This window comes from Salarias fasciatus, chromosome 6, assembly GCF_902148845.1.
Source record: "Salarias fasciatus chromosome 6, fSalaFa1.1, whole genome shotgun sequence".
Classification (NCBI taxonomy): domain Eukaryota; kingdom Metazoa; phylum Chordata; class Actinopteri; order Blenniiformes; family Blenniidae; genus Salarias; species Salarias fasciatus.
In genome coordinates, this window is record NC_043750.1 from 11944190 (window position 1) to 11965393 (window position 21204).

The 21204-nt window shown below is 41.5% G+C and overlaps 1 protein-coding gene across 2 annotated transcripts; it reads right to left on the reverse strand.

Annotated features, from left to right (window-relative positions):
- Window positions 1-189: 189 nt before the first annotated feature.
- pik3r5 (phosphoinositide-3-kinase, regulatory subunit 5) lies at window positions 190-20375 on the reverse strand. Of its 2 annotated transcripts, none has more exons than XM_030095091.1 (18): window positions 20135-20375; window positions 12372-12484; window positions 9459-9574; window positions 9289-9357; window positions 8202-8340; window positions 7638-7707; window positions 7013-7187; window positions 6320-6488; window positions 6143-6211; window positions 5063-5946; window positions 4808-4933; window positions 4456-4587; window positions 4162-4255; window positions 3537-3613; window positions 2948-3041; window positions 2542-2624; window positions 2013-2128; window positions 190-1619 (listed from the first exon to the last, which is right to left on the reverse strand). In XM_030095091.1, exons 2-18 carry the CDS (start codon window positions 12469-12471, stop codon window positions 1469-1471), a joined length of 2664 nt encoding a protein of 887 aa, XP_029950951.1. In that variant the 5' UTR covers window positions 12472-12484; window positions 20135-20375; the 3' UTR covers window positions 190-1468. The 2 variants fall into 2 exon arrangements, with proteins under 2 accessions (XP_029950951.1, XP_029950950.1); XM_030095090.1 differs by having other exon boundaries at window positions 12372-12487.
- Between the last annotated feature and the right edge of the window lie 829 nt (window positions 20376-21204).

Genomic DNA, 21204 nt, shown 5'->3' on the forward strand with positions numbered 1-21204 from the left:
TGTGTCAAACGCGAGAGCGAAACTGTTGAAGCTGTGACAGGCCCCGCCCACAATGACGCCACAGCCAATCACAGCGCTCATTCACATCCCATACAATGAACGGGACAGACAGACAGATCTTTTATATGTTACATCTGCAGAAAACACGTAACTGCTTTAAAAAACTAAGTTGCACACATATAGTTTAATTTAATTAGAATTTATTCACACAGTTTTATCTCTGAAATTATCTTTTGTATCTTACAGCGTAAATCACATGTACAAAAACACATTCACAAATATGAACACAACTCCAGTCCAATGGCTGAGAATACCTGCTTACTCATATTATGCATGTTCAAAAACCAGTTCGGGTGATGAAAGACATTGTGGTGAAATCATAGTTTTTAATGACAGCTGCTAGTTTACGGCTGATTCCATTGATGCACACAGAGAAAAGGAGACAAACATCACTTTTTAATTGTTGTCATCATAAGGAACATATAACAGAAGGTGTCACAAATGTTTCTAAGTACCAAATTTAAAAATTTAAGAGCTTTAGTTTCTTATGCATTTTACAGTTTTAAAGGGTGCAGGATGTCTTCAATTTGTAGCAACGACACACAACGATTTCTTATTGTCAAAGTTTATATTAGAGAAAGTGCAGTAAATCATTCTCTTGTTTTGAACATGAATGTTTCTGCATGAAAACACGTCTTTTCAGAACAACTTTGATTTATACCCTTGACAATTCTGACCACTTAATATTTGAGAGCATGGCTATCATGTAAATGATCACGGTTTATGTAAACTTTCAGCAAGTTTGGTGGATGCAGTCTCAGTCTGTCTGTACTTCGAATGAAGTTTAATAAAAATCGTGAGCGCCCCCTGCTGGTCATATTTAGTTAAAACAGTAACTTCAGTGCAACTACTCAGGAGGAATGTTTCACTTTACATAACATAATGTACATGAAAAAAAAAACTGACGGTGAGAATCCAAAAAGTTATGTTTAAAAAATATAATTATAACATTTACATTTTTCATCAATCCATAGTGTCAACTTTCCATTATTTACACATAATATGATAAAACTCCACAATGGAGTCTTTTCAGAGTTCATGACAATAGACAGTTTATTCAGAAAAAGAAATAGCTCCAAAATAACTGAATTTCTATGTTTTCTCTTATTGTAACCTTTTACTGTTGGATTCAGTTTCAACCTGATATTCAACAAATTTACCCTATTTTACCAGAATACATTCTGCTGTCATTGTGTTTAAGGTCTTTATTCCCTCCATTGGAGACAACTGAGAAAATGCAGTCTGCAAAATCACAATTATGAACCAAAGTTCAGATTTTTTTGGTCCCACATATCAATCACGATTAACAATCACTGCTGAACCAGGTTCTTGATTTTAATTGCAACCTTTAATTCTGTCCAAATGCCATGAAGCAAACATGACCACGGCTTCCTTTAAGTCCGTGCTTTCAGGGTAAAGCCCCACTGAAAGTGAGGATTGGCAGGCAGAGGAGGGAGCAGAATGTGGGGTGGAGAGGCTGAATCTGAGCAGAAGCCTGGGTTTTCCTCAGCTTCCAGTCAGTGGAGTTGTCAGGTTTATAGCACACTGAAACTTCACACCTGAATGAGAGAAAATCAGACACATCAGTAAGAATAAAATACTTGTGAGGGTGAGAACGTATAATAGAATTTCAGTCTTCAAAAAGAAAGCTGCAGGAGCAACAGATATTTAATAATATGAAAGAAAAATATAACACACGCTACTTTAAAACATTTCATAATGTGATTCATTCTTGTTCTGCGTGTTATTTTATTGTTTTCTCTGCTTTAACACACCTGACTGTCTCATAGCAGCTTTCCCAAAGAACGTAATGATGAAACAGATTGAAACGTCAAAAAACACGCAGGCTATTCATCCTCAAAGATCCAGACTCAATGCCTTGTTTTTTTAGTTTGTGGTGTGTTACATGTTCAGAGACACTGTACATTCAAACTTATATCTGGCTTCCGGACCTGATGACACCCTGTAGTATCTTCTTCTCATCCTGGTCCAGACACACAGCAAAAGTTGTGTTTTCAGCACCGCTGATCTGCACCTTGTCCACCTTCACTTCAGTCACAGTCAGCTGCTGCAAAGGTGGAAAAAAAAAACCAGACAAAATTAAGCTAAATGCTTTCTAACATCACCGATTATTTTGGAACTTGGGTCTTAATTGTTTTGGGTTGTTTAAACTGTACAGAAAAAGCTGCAGCGTTGCTGAGATTTGATACAGATTTTGACTCCAGATTGAAGCTCGGTTAAAACACCAATTTGCAAGATTAAGCAAAGCATGTCACTGCACGCACAAGCACAACAGATGAGTCTTCCTGTGTGGCTTTTCCTGCACTGGATAGTCGGTGTGAAAACAGTGTGCTTAAAAAAAAAACATTAAAGATGGAGCTGAGAGCGTGAATTGCTATCAACGCAAGCGAAAGCAGACGGCTCTGCTGCACGACATCAACCACAAACCACTGAGACGGGCTGAAGTCACGTCTCGCTCACCTGGTTGTAGCCCTTCTTGCTCTTGCAGTTCTGCCTCTTCAGGACCTCAGTCATCGTGAGCTGGAGGCACTCCATCTTTGAGTCTGGTAGAAACCGAATGATCGAGATCAGAAATGCTCTCACGTAAACATTTTCAAAAAGGGGGAGGCAAAGTCAGCAAGTGAGTCAATTATAGATAATTAGATGTTTAAAAGTAGCATTGTCTTGTGCCTTAGATAAAACATCCAGTGACTGTTAAACCAGCTAAATCGACATGACCTGTTCTTTACCAGCACTGTCCAAGAGCAAAGAAATCATTCTGGTTTAAGAATGACTTAAGCCATTTGTTTCACTACAGTAAAAAGGACACTGCAGCAGCACGCACGAGCAGGCAGGTGAAGTGTGTTCTTTGTTGACATTAGCATACCTAATTCTTCGGGGTTCTTGCATGCTTTAGTTAAATTTATTGAAGTGCAGACTTTGGTTTCTCGTTTCCACTGGCTTCTTCCACTGATGGCCACCTGCCCGAGGAAAACAGATTGAAATATTGTTTGGAAAAAGACAACCTGTCCTGATTTTGTGATTTAATAACAGCGTCCTATTGGCAGTGAGACTCCTACATAGACTTTGAATCCAGCAGTAATGGGGATTGTTTCCCTATACGGTGATCATTGGTGGAATGGAAGTTTAAACATTTAACACTTGGTACGTATGTGTGTGTGTGACTGCGTGTAATAAAATGTCAGCAAAAAGTGACTTCCATTGACTATAGCCATGGTAGATAAGGACATGTTTCCATTATGTTTTCATTATATCATGTGGCATTGTACCGTGTGAATCACATGGAGAAATACTCGGTCGGGACAGACACACGCGATCATTTTGCAGACTGTCTCACAGTTTTTTGGCGTGACATTTCCTGTGGTCTGAGAAGTGACCACGAAGTGTGTATCTGTGTGTGTGTGTGTGTGTGTCTGTGTGTGTGTGTGTGTGTGTGGATTGAACCATCAACTCACCCTGTTGTACATCATCTCCAGTGTCAGAGGCACTGCCTCCCGGTCACCATCGATACCGAAGCGTTTGATGGCAGCACCTAGAGAAAGCAACAAGAGGACACACACACACACACACACACACACACACACACACACACACACACACACACACACACACACACACACACACACACATAATAGTCAGTCACTGGGAGTAACAGTATGGTTATTCATTAAATTTATAGTAAGACATTTAAATTCACAGCCTGAGGAAAGACAAATATTCTTTATGCAAGGCAGTAAATTTGTTGCAACTTTAAGACAGAACATAGAGTCATGCAAATAAAAAAAAGGTCATTTCAAGTCATTTCTGTAGTTACGAACAAATGCCTGACATGTGGCATACAACAAATGCTTTCATTGATTTTTTTTAGTTCTCTACGGAAATAAGACCAGAAAAAAAAAAAACAGAAGTTCAAGTTGATGACAAGAGAAACCAGAAAAGTAGAAGTGGACTGAATCGTAATATAGAAAAAGCAGATGTTCTTCTCATGAGAGTTAAGTTCAGTCACAACCTCATATAAAGTGATGTCTCTGCACGGAAACGCGTGTGTGTGTGTGTTTGGTGTGTGTGTGTCTCTCTCACCCATGGCCTTGATGGCTCGCGTTCCTGCGGTGTGACCCAACTCCAGAGAGTGTACGAACACCTCGGTCCTCCTAGTGCCGCACGCCAGCGTCAACTATAGCAACATAGATCCTCCGTCACTCATTTGGTCTAAAACTGTGTTTTCTTACTTATACTGTCATAAAGAGGATCGATGCCTGCTTTTCTTTTGACGAGATTTCAAATGTCAGGCAAACAGAACAGAATAACAAGCTGTATTGTGTCTTTGAGGTGTGTGTGTGTGTGTGTGAGTTTCTATGTAAGAATGTAACGGACCTCAGCCTGATAGAGCTGGATGAGAGCGGGCCTGGCGGCATGGCGGCAGTAGTACAGCACCAAGTCGGCCAGAATGGGTAGACGCTGCTCGTATGAACTGTCGTAGGACTCTGACTCTGTTTTGGATGTTTGCTGAAACAACATTTAAACGTTGAAATGAAGTTACAAAACAGGGTGATACAAGTAGGACTGAAGAAAACTGCATATTGTTTAAACTTATTTATTCTCTAACCACATCCTTCATTCTCTGAGAAACAGTGGAGCATTAATTATTCAGATTATGACTACAATGGATGAAAGGCTACAGTGTTAGCTTTGGGTGTCATGTGTAATCGCTGCATTTCGGTCGTACCTGGCAGACGACGTGAGCAGGAAGGTTCAGGAGGCTGAGCGTGTTTCTCTCGTACCAAGGGTCCAACATGCCAAGTAGATGGGCAATGTCATTAGTACTGTCCTCCGTGTCCATCTGGTTAAGGTCCTGTGAGAGTAAAAAGAAACACACAAGACATTTTAAAACTAAAAATTGTGAGAATCTTTCTATAAATCTCAGCTTTTGGCAGCTTAAAGAGATGATCTGCATTTCAGATTGCTTTATTCTTTGACTTACATTAGATATGGACACTCCCTTTGGAGATCCGGTTTGATCGGCAGTAATGGAGGACCTTCGACTTCCCGATCCTCCTGCCGAGTCCCTCTTCACCGGCACAAAGTAGAACTGAAGGTTGAAGGCTTTGCTCAGACGCGGACATTCAGTCTCCTTCTTCCTCAGGCTGCTGTAGGCTCGAGCCACTTTCCCCGCCACGTGGTCGGCGCCAAACACCACCACCCTCAGCGTGGTATTCTTGCTGTCCTCGTCGCTGCTCAGGATAGGCCGTCTTCGGAAGCAGATGTGTCTTAGAGTTTGATGTTGGGGGTGGAACAGAGGGTCAGGACTACGTAGCTTGACATCTTGCGGTAGAGAGTTGGACCGCTGTCCTCGTACCACTAAAATGTCTTTTGACTCGGTGTTTCCTAAACTTTTGGCGCGGTAAAGTAACCGCGGGCTCTTGGGTTTGATGAACAACCGATGGAAGTGGCGACTGAGCCGAGTCGAGGACTTGCTCAGCTTTCCAGAGCATTTTTCCGCCGCGGGAGAGGAGCAGTTGTAGTCGTCAAAATCCTCGCAGTAGTCGCTGTCAGCCCCGGAGGTGACGGAGTAGATGGAGTTGGCGTAAAGCTCGGAGGTGCCGGACACCGTGGAGAACATGGAGTCTTTGGAGGTGGTGGACAGAGAGGACATGGTGGAGAACGTGGATTCTCGGTGGCAGGGGCTGTAACCGTTGGGAATGACGGACAGCGAGGACAATCCGTACTCCTCTTCTTCGTTGTCTCCGTCCACATTGTCTGCTGCTCCATCGGTCTCTTCATTCAGCCCGTCCTCATCGGTGCCGACTGCTTCGTCCTCCCCCGCCATATCGTCCAGTTCATGCTCCAAAAGGACGTTCAAAACATCTGCATGAATACAAATCTTTATTAATACAGACAGAGGAAGACATTTCAACCATCCAGACAATAAGACTACATGAGCATTGTAAAGTTTGGAATTAGTTTTAAGGGGAAAAAAAGTCAGTGAGCGCAACATCCTCCCTGGAAGACAGAAAAGTAATTTTTCAGTAATTGTAACTTAAATATTGGTTAAATACGTTACCAAAGTTATCTTTTTCCCAGTGAAACATGTAACATTTGGCTGTAGGCAGTGGTAGTGTCTGTAGCATTCCTGCAAGAGAGAACCAGGCAGTCTGAGGTGTGTCCAATAGAAATCATACTTTGGGCAGTCTTACATGTAAAAAACAAAGAAACAACAACAACAAAAAAGCCTCCTTACCTTCAGAATTCTTCCCATTGGATGCGGAGATTTTCAGCATGAGCCTGAGGCTCTCCAGACCCTGGACGACATGGCTGCGGCCCTTCAGCGGGTCGCTCATGGCAGCAGCCGTCTCCAAGAGGTCACTCAACAGGGAGAAGACCTCCTCCAGCTCAGTCACACTCTTTGACTGAAAAAACACAAATATTTTATGAAACAGTGAGGTGAAAGTTCTTACTTTCAACTTTAACCTGCCAGTCAGTTAAAATTTCTTTAATCCTCATCGTTCTGTTTTCTTCCGCCGCATCTATTTTTGGGCAGGAACCAGTAATGTTACATTAGCCCGTGGGCGTTTCAGCACAGCTGTTGGCACATAGTTTGATAAATGCTAGGAAGTTACACGCTGACACCAGAACGCATTATTGTCACCAAAGTAACGAGGAATAATTGAACTTTGCTTTTTATGTCCAGATATTTTCCCTTAACAGCAATTATAATAAGCAACACTGAAGCCAAGATGAGAACGATATGAGCTTGCGACAACATTTAACATGAGAATATTAAACAACCCTTTATTTATCTCCTTATGGAGAAATTCACTATTCCATACGGACACAAAGACAGCCAGAAGAGATCCCGGTTTGGTTCCTGCATTTCGTCAAGTTGATGAATGAAACGTTGCAGTAGAGCACAGTGTGAAGCGTGAACATGTACCTGCAGAGCCCTGTGGATGCTGCTCAGAGGGTACTTGGTGCCCAGAGCGGACTGGAAGGCGTGTTTGATCAGGGCGATGTAGGTCTCTCTCTGCGAGTGCTGAATGCAACTGAGCTGCTCGGCCACCGACAGAAAGTCAGCAGGGACTTCAGCGGGGTTCATCAGCAGTACGGTCCTGCACGGAGACGACACACACGGCATCGGTCATCATCACATCTGCATACGTGCGTACAGTCAGACTGTAAGTTCTGGTAGAGATGGAGTTTGGTGGCTAGACAAGGGGACAAACCAGGATTTTACAAGTCTAGCAAGAGCACAACCACTGACCTTCAAAGTGCTGAACTATTTTTGTACTTCTTGAAAAGCGTCGCATCAGATCAGATAAGCTTACAGTGAACCACACACACGCACACACTAGTGTTTGTTATTTTTTACAGAGAAAGAAGAAGCTGTGAAAACCCACTGGGATAAAGATAAATTGTCATGTGCCCACAAACACTGAAATGTAGTTTAGAAACATCCGATAGAGTCCACTGAAAGAACAAGCTCCTTTTTTACAAATACAGGATCCCGGATCATTGAGATGACTGACAGCATGCAGAAACAGCACAGTGTGCAGTCTTACATGGTTTTAGAGCAGTGGCTGGAGGTGTTCAGGCCTTGCTCTTCTCTCACCAGTCTGTGGAAGGAAATGCCTAAGAAGAAAGAGAAAAATTAACTTTTCACATCAGAACGCCTTGCTGGACACTTATATTTTAACTTTAAATGAAACCATATTACACTACGGTGTTTATAAAAGGCTATGACCAATATGAAAGACACCAACTGATCATTTAGCTTCCATTCATTCAGATAGTTCACTCGTAGTCATTCAGTGTGTTGTTCTATTTTGGCATTTCCTTTCCATAAATTTCCCTGGAAGTGTTCACATTCAGTTTCTGCTTTTCTGTAATGTCGTAAAGGCTGAAACTGCATCCTCTTTCAAACAATATCATCCCACAATGAAGAAGTTCTCTTAAACCTGAAACCTGATCATCCTGTTTAGCTCAGCCTGACTCAGTTCATTTCCCCAGGCTTGTCACTAGAGGGAGTGCATCTACTAAAATTGGGTAAAACGCTATCCGGCTGAGTGCAGCATTTGTCTGAGACCTCAGAACCACATCATGCCCCACAGTCCCTCCATACTGACCTGGAACCCTGATCTCCAGCTGCAGTGTGGAGAGCAGCTTCCTGCACACACTGCAGTACGGCTCAGGCCAGGTCAGGAAGCTGCAGAACACCTCCATGGCTGTTTCCAGCAGCTCTGTGTCTGGAGGGCAGTATGGCGTCTGCAACACAAGCACAAACAAGTGTTTTCAGAGGACAAAGTGTCCAAACTGGTAATATGGCATTGCAAGGTGTAAAAATAACACACTGAGGGGCCTTTTTTTTCTGTGAAATGAAGTGCTGTTAATTTAACAGAGATTGCCGTGTTTTAGTCAAAACATGAACTCTATCTTCCTTACTGATGAAGTAGCATGAGAATAAACATTAAACTGTTCAGGTGAATTTGTAATAACTTGTATGCTGAAGGCTGCAAAATGCTGCAAACTGAGAACATCATTAAAATGACTCAATGTTGAAATTAAATCTATCTTTCTTTAAAATGCTTAACATGTTCAGGCTTTGAGAAAAGGCATAAAACTGAGTTATGGTCTGATTCTAGTGAAGAGCAAATTGAACTGTGTGTCTCCTCAGTTCTGTTGCAAAGAGCTTCATGAAGACAGAAAAGGACATCGTTGATGATTATTTGTCTTTGGATGGAGATTTATATTACTTCTCTCATTAAAAGCATTTCTGATAAAACTGTTTTTTTTTCTTTTTTTAAATTGTTAATAGGCAAAGATTTTTCATAGTGATTTCTTTCTAATTAAGTTTTGTTACATTGATAAAGGGGCTGCAGCAAATAATCCAAACAATCTTCCATATCCAAAACAACTAAAGAGTAATTTGTTGAAAAATGACTGAAATTGTTAAAGTTTATGTGTGGATTTTTTTTTCTTTTAATAAATGTGAATATTTCACTGAATGATGATCATCCCAACTTTCTCCATGATTTTATTGCTGCTGTGTTGTTTTTATGACATTCTGCTCTAAATTATTTGTAACTAATATTCCTGTGTTTATATGACAGGTCCGAAGCTCTTTCAGCATGTTATCACAAACTTTACCAGGTGTGAGGGAAACGTGAAAGTTAATGAGAGGTTCAGGGTTTCTGATTAAAAGACAGTCCGAACCTGCAGCAGCGTGGAGGAGAACATGATCGCCAGCGGAGCCACCAGCTCATACTGACACTGCTCCTGGACCTGAGGTCCAGTGACCACAGCGAAAAGGAGAGGATCGCAGTTAGCAACAGTTCAACCACTCATTCACAGACAGTGCGTTCAATAGATGCCATGCTTCTCACCTCTCTGGTCTTCCTGATGATCTGTTCTAAAAGGATGAGGAAGTTTTTGGGGTCTCTCTTCACCAGCTCCTCCAGGCTCCAGCGGTTCATCGACTGACCCGCTGAGCACATCAGCACTGAAACACAACATTGACATATCAGTACAGGCAAAAGCTGATCACTAATTTACTACTAAAACAAGCAGAACTTTGTTTACGGGTTCCTCCTAGTAGGGCTGGATGAAGCAATGCAAAAGATTAAATCTACAGTCGAGTGTAAAAAAGATAAGATAACAGCTTTGCAGCAGAAGAGTTCATTTGGTGAAATTGTCCTTCTGTTCCCAAAACCTTTTACCAGTGGAAGAATTCGAAGGAACATAAAACAAGATCCAGGAATGTGGGTCAGCCAGAACCCTGCATCGGACGAAAAGGTTCCTCTCCTGAAGCTGGTCTCTTCATTGACTGTTTACAGGCTGCTTTTTAAAAGTCACAGCGGAAATGCTGGTCATCAAATTCAAAATAACTTAGATATTATTTTCAGTAACATTGTGACAACATAGCCGACATATATCAGATGTTTTAACACCTCATCCGATGGTTCATTGCATTCTGTTTTTATTACATTCTGGGAATAGTTGCTGTACCTCTTCTTGCCACTGTCTCTATGCAGACGATAGTGAAGTTTCTATTTGTAGTTGTTAGTATTGACTGTTTTAGAAGGTTTTGAAACATGGAATGTCTGAAATAATGTGTTTTCAGTTGTTGTTGTTTTTTTTTATATCTCCTGCTCTTGTGTGTTTCAGTCAGGATGTTTGTCTGTGTATAGATATGACAGGATGGGTTTCCTGTTGCAAGAAAACAGAATTATCTCGTCCCACTTACGTAATTCATTCATTTTTTTTCATATACAGTACATCATGTTGAATTTAATTTAACTGCAAAGTTCTAAACTTGGAAACTCGGACTGATCTAAGACTGCCTAATCAGTAACACACTCCACTTCTGTGAAACACACCTCGGTGCTTTCAAAGAAACTTTGACAGCTTTCTCTGACAGCGTGAAGCAGAAAACAGAGGGAAAAAAGCCAGAGAGAGAGAGAGAGAGAGAGAGAGAGAGAGAGAGAGAGAGAGAGAGAGAGAGAGAGAGAGAGAGAGAGAGAGCGAGCGAGAGAGAGAGAGAGAGAGAGAGAGAGAGAGAGAGAGAGAGAGAGAGAGAATATGCATGCGGTATCTTTAACCACATGGACCCGAGGCCTATCACATTCACGAAAACAAGTGACATGACTGCTTGCTCTTCACACATGCGGCTCTCTTAGCTGTCGATTCCTCAGCCTCACTAATTCTGAGTACATCACCAAGGAGCACAGTTTCCAAGGAAGTAAAACGTCAGCCGTACAGAGAAACGTTTTCCAAGAAGCACGCTTTTATCTGATGCATTCGTTCACAGCTACTTGCACCCTGGGTTGCTATCATGCATTTCTTAAAAGAAATGTGCTGTTTGCATTATGGCCACACCCGTTCAGATGGAATTTTGGTCGACAATGCAAATTCTCAAGATTAATCTGCAAATTTAAATGGATTCTATGACAGCAGAAGATGAATAAACCGAGGTTTTTCACTCCATGGAATAAAATCATGTGATCATCATTTCCACTGCTTGATGTGTGAGTGTAAACAGCGATTTGATCTTTTTTTGTTGACATGTTTTTACACCCTGGCACCTCTGTAACTACAGCCTCATGATGCTTTACTTACACGCTGCGGTCTCTGCCACCACTTCCTCCCAGCTGTCTATTCACACAACTTCCTCCAACACCCAATAATATGCTCCCTGGTGATCACACAACAACAGTGTCACCAAAAACAACAACAAGCATCGGGCTCATACGCGCTCTTAAAACACCGCGCGCCGGCTGAGTGTTTGTCACACTCAGCACCATGAGTTCAGAAAACATGGGGACAACAACTGCCTCCAGGCCAAGTCAAAACTGTAAACAGCACTTAGTGTGAACATATTTGTGCACAGAAGTTAATTCGTACCTCCTAGAAAGCAATAAGCCTTAAAAAAAAATTAAATAAAAATGCCAAATCACTTGCTCCAAATAATTCACTCGAGGCAAAATCAACAAACAAAAGATTTCTATGATAAAATGTCTATATTTTATAAGTTGAAATAAATAAAAACAAGATTTTTTTTTTAATTTATTTAATGGCACTCCTATGAGAAATGTGCTTTGGTGTACGTAAATTAGTGAGAACAACATGGGAACCTCAGCTCAGAAAAGTGCGGCAATCATTAGTTCTTTGATCAGACATCAGTCATCTGAGATAACTGCATTGCTCTTTTGTCCTGTGCAACTGATCAAAGGTATAAGCTATTCATGTAACCCACCAAATCATTACCACTCCATGACCAAGACAGCCGCTGCGTTGAGAAGCATTTCACCATTTTCTTACAGATCATGAGCAAATTTAGATCTAATGAATCAATAAAAGAGTCAAGTCACACATACGGTTAAGTTGTGCACTGTGAAAGCTGTAGGAAGTGAGATTTTTAACCTCATATATATCCTCCAAGAGCTGATTACAACATGAGATTTACAAGACTTTAGGACCAACACAATATTTACTTTTGTTTTTATTCCATGTAGTTAATCTTAGAGTAAATAAAATGATGTTCAGAATAACTTCCTGAAATAGCTTTTTTATTTTAGTGTGCTTTTTGTGTGTCAGAGACACATGAGCTGCAACATGGCAGAAACACAGGAAAAGAAAGTAAGAAGCTTCAAAACCTAGTCAAATATATGAATATTCAGTAAAGCAAACAAGTAAAGACTTATCAGATGCTTCGCTGATTAATTAAAATATCTTTTACTACGTTGAAACGTTAAATCCTTCTAAGGCACGTCTCCTGAGAGTGACTCCCGCTGTCTTACCATTCCAGTGGTGTGCAGCTGTGGGGCTTTGCCTCAAGCCGTTCAGACACCTGTCCAGAGCGTGCTGGATCCGGTCCTCAGTGCAGGACGTATGCTGCATCTTCACCGATCAACTGCTGGAGAATGAAGACATTTAGCTTGATTAGTAATCAAAATATGACATGGAACTGGATTCCCATCCTGTATCGTGCGATCCCTTCAATGGTTCTGTCCATGAAAAGTCATTTGGGCCTCTCTTTGTGAAGCATGTTGCGTTCTCTTCTGTTTTGCATGAGGGCAGTTCGCTCGGTGTGTATGCAAATGACTGACAAGATAAACACAGCACACATGGGCATTTCTGAGCCAGATGATCAGCGTCATTTGTGTTTTTTAAAGCACTTCCCGAATGCATGCAAACGCTCAAAGCTGTCATTTCTGTAAAAAAAAATCCCAAGTTGGTTGTTTTTAACCACTTTATGGGTTCCAATAGCCTTAAAAATGATATCCAGTAAACAAGGTTTGCACCAAGGCAGACAGTTTTGCACCTCCAACAACACCAAGATCATATAAGTACATCGTGTTTCCGTGACTGAAAATGTGCTAAACATCACTTTTTCAACTCAGAGCTGTTTTTCGTGAGGTCAACCCAGGTGTGGCAAGAAGTTTCAGTTCTGTTATGAAGCCGACTCTTGAAAATGTATGCAGAAGACAATGCGAGGGACATCCCAGGAGCAACTCAATGTGGAACCAAGTTGTGATTTTCAAAATCTTGTCCTGCTTCAGTACAGATAAACAACAGATGTTAGTGACACAGTCTGAAACAGACAAACAGACAAATCTGCTACCAATAGAAAGGAAAGTGTTTCATTACACAAAACACAGATCTCTGGGCGGGCGCCCTCATTTCAGTCTTTTCAATGACTCAAAGCCAAGTTTTAGACCCAGATCATAATTACAGCCGTTCTTATGCTATTGCTTAAAACATCCATTCATTTTCCAGACTTTTTTTTTTATACATCTAAGCCTGGTGGGGAACTGGAGATGACCCGGCTGACTGAATGAATCAGACTACACCCTGGACAGATCACCAATCCGTTACAGCACAAACACAGAGAGACAGAGGATCCCTCACACTCCCATTTTCAAAACCACAGACGAAACGTCGTCACCAACCGTTTTTAAAATGTGAGAGGAACCTGGAGTGGCCAGCCTAAACCCACATATGCACAGGAACAACATGAAAACTCCAGATGACAGGCTCTCCAGGTCAACCTGGACTTGGACTACTGTTGTGTATTAATACAACTTTTAACCTTTTTTTTTTTTTAATTCTGGTAAGAACTGAATATATATCAAACATCAACCTAAAATCAAAGATTTGTTGTTTGATCGACATCTTCATCGGTAAGAGACAGTGGGATGTTGTTGACTAAAACATAAGAAAAGTAATTTTAATATTGCTTAAAGAAAAGAAAAGAAAAGGAAAAAGCCATTAGTTTACATTCTGTGTTAAATGAACTGGAGAAAAAAGGCAAACACACAAAATTACAATATTGGTGACGTCTCTGTGAATTTGATGTCGAAAATAATTATTTGTTACCTCATCTGTAAAACACGGCCTTGACTCATGTTTGAGTTTTTCCATAGAGATGCAGTATATTTATGTGAAAATAGAGGAAAATGTCCAAATTTGAAAAAGCAGAACAGACACTTCCCCATTAAAAGGAGCAAAAAGGGTGAATCTGTTTTAAGATTTGCTATTTTATAGAAATGAGCCGCTGCTTACCTTTTCCTTCCCAGAAAGACAGTTGAAAAATCAACAGCTTAAATGTTATAAAATAAAATAAAATAAAAATTCCCTACTCTTCATGATCTGAAGCATCCACATGATGCAGCTGTTTCCACAACCACTACTGGGCTCAGCAGCATCAGAGAAAATCATTCATATTTAAAGGAAATCTGTTTTGATGACATTAGAAATGAACTTTTTCAGACATCGGAGGCAAATCAAAGGTTCTCTGGAAAAACATTTGCTTGAGTTTATCTGTGAAATCTGCAGTGAAAGGAGTGTTGACTGAAGTGAGTGATCAGATCAAAAACTGGTTTCACATGTTACGTCTGCTCAAAATTTCCCCTGAGAGTTTAACAAATTCCCCGTTTTGAGCAAAAGCCAAACATAAGCGACAGCTGGCAAATAAAAAATGCTTATGAGTCACCGATCTGTTTTTAAATGGCACCAGTCAAACAGATAGGAGGAACATGCAAACCACATGTAAAAGCTGAAGCAAACCCGGGTTTTCTCGCTTTGAAGAGACGGACAGCGAGCCAAACTGATCCTTAAATCAACCTGCTGTTGAATGCTGTTTTACACTTGTTTTCTTGTCTGATTGAAGCTTCATACCTGGACTCAATCTCACGTAATGAGTGGGTCAGCTATTGTGCTTCACCGAAACTTCTCACGCAAATTACACTTACAGATGAACGTACAGAACGGACACACATCTACTGCGCAAACATCCGACCCCTCAGGCCATAATCGCAGCAGTGAGGCAGGAAGTCCCGGCGAATCCGAGGTTCAAGAGGTCAGGGGAATGAAACTTCATTTTCCCACATCACTCCACGACTTTTCCAACAGGGATCGCTCAATAACAATACCATCAGCTCCAGATGTAAACAACCTGACCACGGAGGGGTTTTTTCTCAGCTGTCCGTCCTCCCTGGAGATGCATTGTGTCTGTGAGGCATTCCTGGTGGCACAGAGCAGGACTGAGCGCGCTGGACACTTGTGCTAAGGGCTCCGGTCATTGTGGGCTGGACCGCGCTGGATGAGAGCCCGGTGAGAGTGGAAGGAACTAATAAGTCTGACCTGTAATCGCTGCCTAATCATTAATGGGGTGCATTGGGGACACAGAGGCTGCACTGTGCAGTGAAAGTGTCTGCTGATTGGTATGATTGGTTTGAGTTCTCTGATTGAACAAAGAAGACTTGCACTGTTTCTTATATAAATGACAATCTTGTCTGCAAATGAAAACAATTTACACTTTCAGTATAATTTAAATCCAGATATTTGCATCAGACAAATACAACTCAAGACAATAAGACCAGACTATACGACTCAATGGAGTAAAGACGAACAAACTCTCCGCCTTATTGTCTTATTTCATAAAACCTTCAAAAAAATACTTCTTCTGGGGAGGAGATGGCAGGATCTCCTGGTGTGAGGATGGGGAGAAACTAACGATCAGGGGGAAGTTTCCAACCAAACTCAAACAATGCTGTAAACAAGCAGCAGAGTCTTCCAGGCTAACGTCATTCCTCTCAATGTTATGGCGGGACGCTGCGCTGAACGGCGACACTTTGCTAAAAGGAGACAGGATGGAGAGCAGTTTGTTGTCACCACAGACAGGTCAGCTCATTGTTCAGACCACTGTGGCTTTAGAGAATTAGGTCCATGGAATCAACATGCATGAGCATGGCAGGAAAACATATAGTGAAAAGAATACCTAATGAATCTAAAAGAAAGAAATGAGGATCAAATTGTTACTTGATATGTTCTGACCTGTAAGGTCCATATCAGTAAAAATGTGGCAGGATTACTATTCCTACTAAATAATGTACTAATATACCAAACGTGTTTTTTTTCTTTTCACAAGTCACCTCTGTGTGATCGTAGTTGTTTACGTAGAAGGTGCTCGTCGTGTTGCAAATGCATGACTCTGTGCTGTTTCATAAGAGGATGTATGCAGTACATCCCGAAGAGTCAACAAGGTCACTTCCACTTTTTCACAGCCAACATCTTGAAGAAGTGAGGCAATTTCAGCGTGTGTTTGTGTGTGTGTATGTGTGTGAGATGTGGAGTGACCTTCAAAAGACTCAGGGCGATCCGATCCTTCCCTGACAGAAACGGGTCTATCAGCCTTGTAAAGTATTGGAAAAGTTAAACGCTGCACTGCTGCAAAGTGAGAACATAAAGTAGGTAAACCGTGTGTGAGAGACTGAGTTTCTCATGCTCTGCAGTTCATCGGGCACCTCCATGCAAACAGAACCACAGCGGTGCTGCAGCTTCGTGCCCCCTGTGTGTGTTCCTCTCTTTCCCATGCTGTCCTCTCTCTCTCTTTTCTTTTCTTTTCCATGTCTTCACAGACTGCTTCCCATTTCTTCCACTGATCTTATTACCAACTGCTTCCAAACAGGAAGGTAGCTTCCCTGCTTCGCTGAGGAAGCAGGTGCCTCTCCATTGTTGTGGTGCGATCAGACACTAACATACAGTCCCACAGACCAGGGACCACAGCTCTTTCCAGAAGTGTGTGAGCTGTTGTAGATTTTTACTTTCTCAGAGTTTGATAGTCACGTCCAATCTTTCCGGGTCGGCGGAGCCGCTGGCCCCTCCCTCTTCTCTCCCCCGACGTACTGGATGTCAATTGTCTGCTTATGACTTTAGGAAATAACAGACGTCCGACTCCAAAGCCCAACGGCAATTGAGTGTTTCCCTTCAGTTCAAACAGCCGCTGCCGGTGAGACGAACCGAGCTGCAGTAAAAGTGGGCCTGTGCACATGAGTGAGGGCATGAGAAAACAAAGAGAGGGAACCTGCTCTGGAGCTCTGTTCATGCGCCGCTTTTCATCAAATTGTAGCTTTAAATCTTTCTGTTGCTTCGTGCTTTTTTCTTCCTGCTGGCTGTTGTGCTGAAGGGGCCATGTGGTAGTGGTGTAGTGGTTCGCACTCTCGCCTCACAGTGAGTATATCCCTGTTACAGCGTGTCTGGAGGTCTTTCTGTCTGGAGATTGTATTTTCAGTGTGGGTTTTCTCTCTTTCCTCCCACAGTCCAAACAATGCATTTGAGGTTAAATTGTGAATGCAGAATATCGACAGGGATGAATGTGAGTGTTTGTGGCTGTGTGTGTCTGCGATGGACTGGGGATGCCCCCCCTCCAACTCCAACCCCCGACCCTGCCAATTGGCAGCAGTGCTGTAGAAGATGGGTGGATGTTTAGCCCAACCCTGTTTTTAAAGTCAAGGATAAACCTTGTAAGTAACCTTTGAGGCCTTTCTACAAACTGCTGTATGATTACATTCATTTGTTTTAATGTGCTGTACTTATCCCTGCAAGGATGTGAAAGGTTGTAGAAGAATCCGGCACAGTAAGGAGCGACGGTCTACTCTCAAAACAGCAAAATGCAAAGGTTATATTGTCATTTAGAGAAGAGACATCCCCTTTACGAAGTTTCTTTGTCTTCACTTCCTCAATAAACACTGATAAACATATGGAAATGCGTATGCAAATGTTAGGAGCAGTAATATCAGGTTATGACGCTTCACTCCAAACAAGACGGAGCCAGGGCTGCCTCCGTTACACAAACAGCGCCGACTCTTTTGTCTGCTCAGTTTCACAAAGAAAATTTCAGATGAACTTAATGATAAAAAGCATTTTTTCATCAGAAAACGTTCACACTTTAACATTTTTGACATTGTTTTGCATAATTAGTGATTTAAATCAAAAAATATTTGTAGGGCTTCAAAATCTCTTTTTTTTTTTCTCGCTACAACAGGTGTGCAGAGCATGAACACACACATGCACGCACAAAAGTGTGTGTTGGCCCCAAAGTGTCACATAGGTTAATATTTTACTGAAACCACAGTCGTAAAGAGACAAACAGGAAACATATCTGTGAATAACAGAACTACGCTCGGATGCTGCTTCATATGAAACTATGAAAAATTGTATCGAGTGTTGAGATTCCCTGCAAAGGATATCTGGGGCAAACAAGTGTTGAAGCTCAAATCCACAATCAGGTCAACCTGTGTTCAAAAGCTTTTTTTCTGATATGTGGTTTTGGTGCATGTGCATTGGGTTTTTCTTTAATTTTCACAGCACAGATGATCATATTCTGACTGATACGACTAGTAATCAGATATCAGATCATCAGTAATCAGAAACCTACAGTAGAAAATACATTTCTGTGCAAGAAAAGTCTGTCATGATTAATGGGGAAGGACAGTAATGTGTGTGATTTTGAACGTGGCATTGTTGCTTATTCCAGACAAACTGGCGTGAGTATTTCAGAAACTGGTGATCAACTTAAACTTTCAGGAACTATACGTTCTTGGTTTTTCAGATAATGATCTGAAAAGGTGAAAATATCAGATGAGAAATGACAAACTGGTTAGCAATGACAGAAAAGTAACTCAGATAGTCACTTGTTGCGACCACAGTGTGCAAAAGCCCACCTCTGACACAGCGCATTGAACCTTGAAGCTACAGCAGCAGAGGAATAAACTGGGTTGTTTGCTAGAAACAGGAAACTAAGGTTTCTTAATTGGAGAATATCTGATTAGAAAAACATTGTCTGGTCTGATGAGTCTCGGTTTCTGCAGCAACATCAAGATGCGTCAGTATCTGTTGTAAATAACATTCCAGCTTGAGCACATCCATCCCTTCATGGCAACAGATTGCCATTAACAGAATTCTACATTTCGTTTGTTTATTCTACAGCAAGTCACTACAACTTGTGCTGTGGACTGCATTTTACACTGGATGCCATTTCTGAAACAACCCTGACACAAACATTGGTCCTGACTTTCCCTCGGTGGACCCTCAAGGTTCTGAAATGATCATTATGCTACTTATTTAAAGTGTCCTAACAAAGAACTTTAAATTGAGTTGAGATCAATTGTATTCAGTCTAATGAACATTGGGTAAACAAAGTGTTTTCTGGTTCATGGGAACTTTACATGTTTGCTTTGAAATGAAGTTTATCAGGCCTCTGGAGCTTGTTCCTCATCTCGGCATTAGGTCATGTAACAGTTACTGTTGTTTGACGAGAGTGATGACCTTTAGAATCAATCCCAATCATTTAAATGAAGTTAGTCACCTTTCTAAGATTGGATATCAGAATTAGACCACTTTGGGAGTTGTGAGTTTCTGTTGGATCCATTACACACCAGAAACAGACTTTTGCTCTCATCTGACAGAAGTAATTATAAATGTCCACAGAGGTTAACTGGATATTTTGACTTCATCTATCTCTATCCTTTTAGTGTAATTTTTACATCTATGAATAACAGACCAAATACTGACTTAATCCTTTTAACGTCAGATCATAAGTCTGTTGCATCACCACATTCACAAATGTTCAAATCCAACAGATTCCACCTGTTTAAGTGACAAACTACAGAAAAGGATTTATTACAGTCCCATCACGCGATCTGAACTGTTGATAAGAAATATGGCCGATCACGTGTTTATACAGCCTAAAATTTACACAGCCAGAAGTTTAAACTAAGAAAGTATCCACGTGCTTCTGCATCTCTACTTCCTCCCTGTTTATGAGAGAATGAGACATATTCCGGCCACTCCAAAAGCAGAAGTTGTCGCGATGGTATGACAGCGGAGGGTTGTAAGCCCTCAGAGGACTGATGAAAACACCCTGTTTGTTTCTACCTTATCACCACTGTGATACCGAGATTGCCTCGGCACTCTAAACTCTCATACTTACAAGAAATCAGCTCTGCTGTGAAAGAATTATTTGCATCAGTGCAAACAAGATGATAGGAGGTGAGAGAAGGAACCGTGACCAAGTAAAGCAATTTGTCACAAACCGTCAACACTCATGCTGAAATTCAGATGCAGACATGCTTAATCACTGGTTTACTGTCAGTTGTGGAGTCAGTTTCATTAGAAAACACCTCTGCCTAACTGACAGCCAGCAACTGGAGCCGATATCTAAAACCCACAGAGTGACCAGGTTTGAGTCAACATGAATCATCTGCTTCCATCGTCTTACCTCGCTTTATAGTGCTGTCTCCATGTCCTGGGCGACTTTATATCAGCAAACCGTTCGAGAAGTCCAAGGCCGAGTGTTTCCAGCATCAGTGCCATTCATTCAGGGCACGGCGAAGCCACATCCTGGGCACGGCGCAGCAGTGCAGCGGTGGAATCAGCTGCCAGCGGCTGATCGGAGCTCTGCGCTGTGCTCAGGCTCCTCCAGCACACTGTGGCTCACAAACAGGAAGCTCTGACTGAAGTACATGTGAGCACAATGATTTAGGCTGCTGGGGATGGTGTGTGTGTGTGTGTGTGTGTGTGTGTGTGTGTGTGTGTGTGTGTGTGTGTGTGTGTGTGTGTGTGCGCTTGTTTGTGGGTAGAGGTAGGAAGTGTAATTGTGTGTGCTCGTCGATGTGTGTCTGAAAAGTCGCATGTGGATTCTGAAGGGATGTCGCCCCCTGAGAGGAAGTCGTCTGTTACAAATGTTTCTTTTCATGCTAATTTTACATTTGTGAGTAAAGTGTCTTGAGTGTGTTTATTTCGTAAAGCCGAATTACCACTAATGCTATTCATGCTTATCATAAATGTAATTACCAGCTTTGTCTTTTGTTTGAAACGTCACTGAATAACTGGAAATCTTGCATGTGACAAAAATAAAAAGCCTGTATTTATAGCAGAATCAAGTAAAAACATGCGTGCAGTGCTGAGGTTCTGATTTTCAATGAAAAACTACAAAAGAAAAAGATATTCATCAAATCTCTGTTGTGAGTTTTTAATGATATTTTATAATTTCAAATATTTTTATGACAAGCTTGACTATATTATATTTGATGAGCTGCTATCATATGTCCCTTCCTGTAAAAGAAGGGGAATTCACAGACGCTACTCTAATAGATAAAATGTAAATGACGCACAAACCATGAGGAGGAAGTAGGGTGAGTGTTTTCCTGACAGGTCGGCTGAAACGAGAAGGTAAAGAATAGAAAAAAGTAACTGTAAGCTTTGCTTCCTAAACAGTGGCAACAACTTCCAACAGATTTTCATTTCATGCAGCTCATAAAAGTCACCTGAAACAACATGTTTGAGGAT

Excerpts from the sequence above, each read along its gene's own strand:
- pik3r5 (XM_030095091.1), bottom strand. The coding sequence starts at position 12,471 with ATGCAGCATACGTCCTGCACTGAGGACCGGATCCAGCACGCTCTGGAC. Across the intron at positions 6,212-6,319 it reads CAATGGGAAGAATTCTGAAG|GAATGCTACAGACACTACCA; the intron begins GTAAGGAGGCTT and ends TCTCTCTTGCAG. Across the intron at positions 2,625-2,947 it reads CAAGAACCCCGAAGAATTAG|ACTCAAAGATGGAGTGCCTC; the intron begins GTATGCTAATGT and ends GGTTTCTACCAG.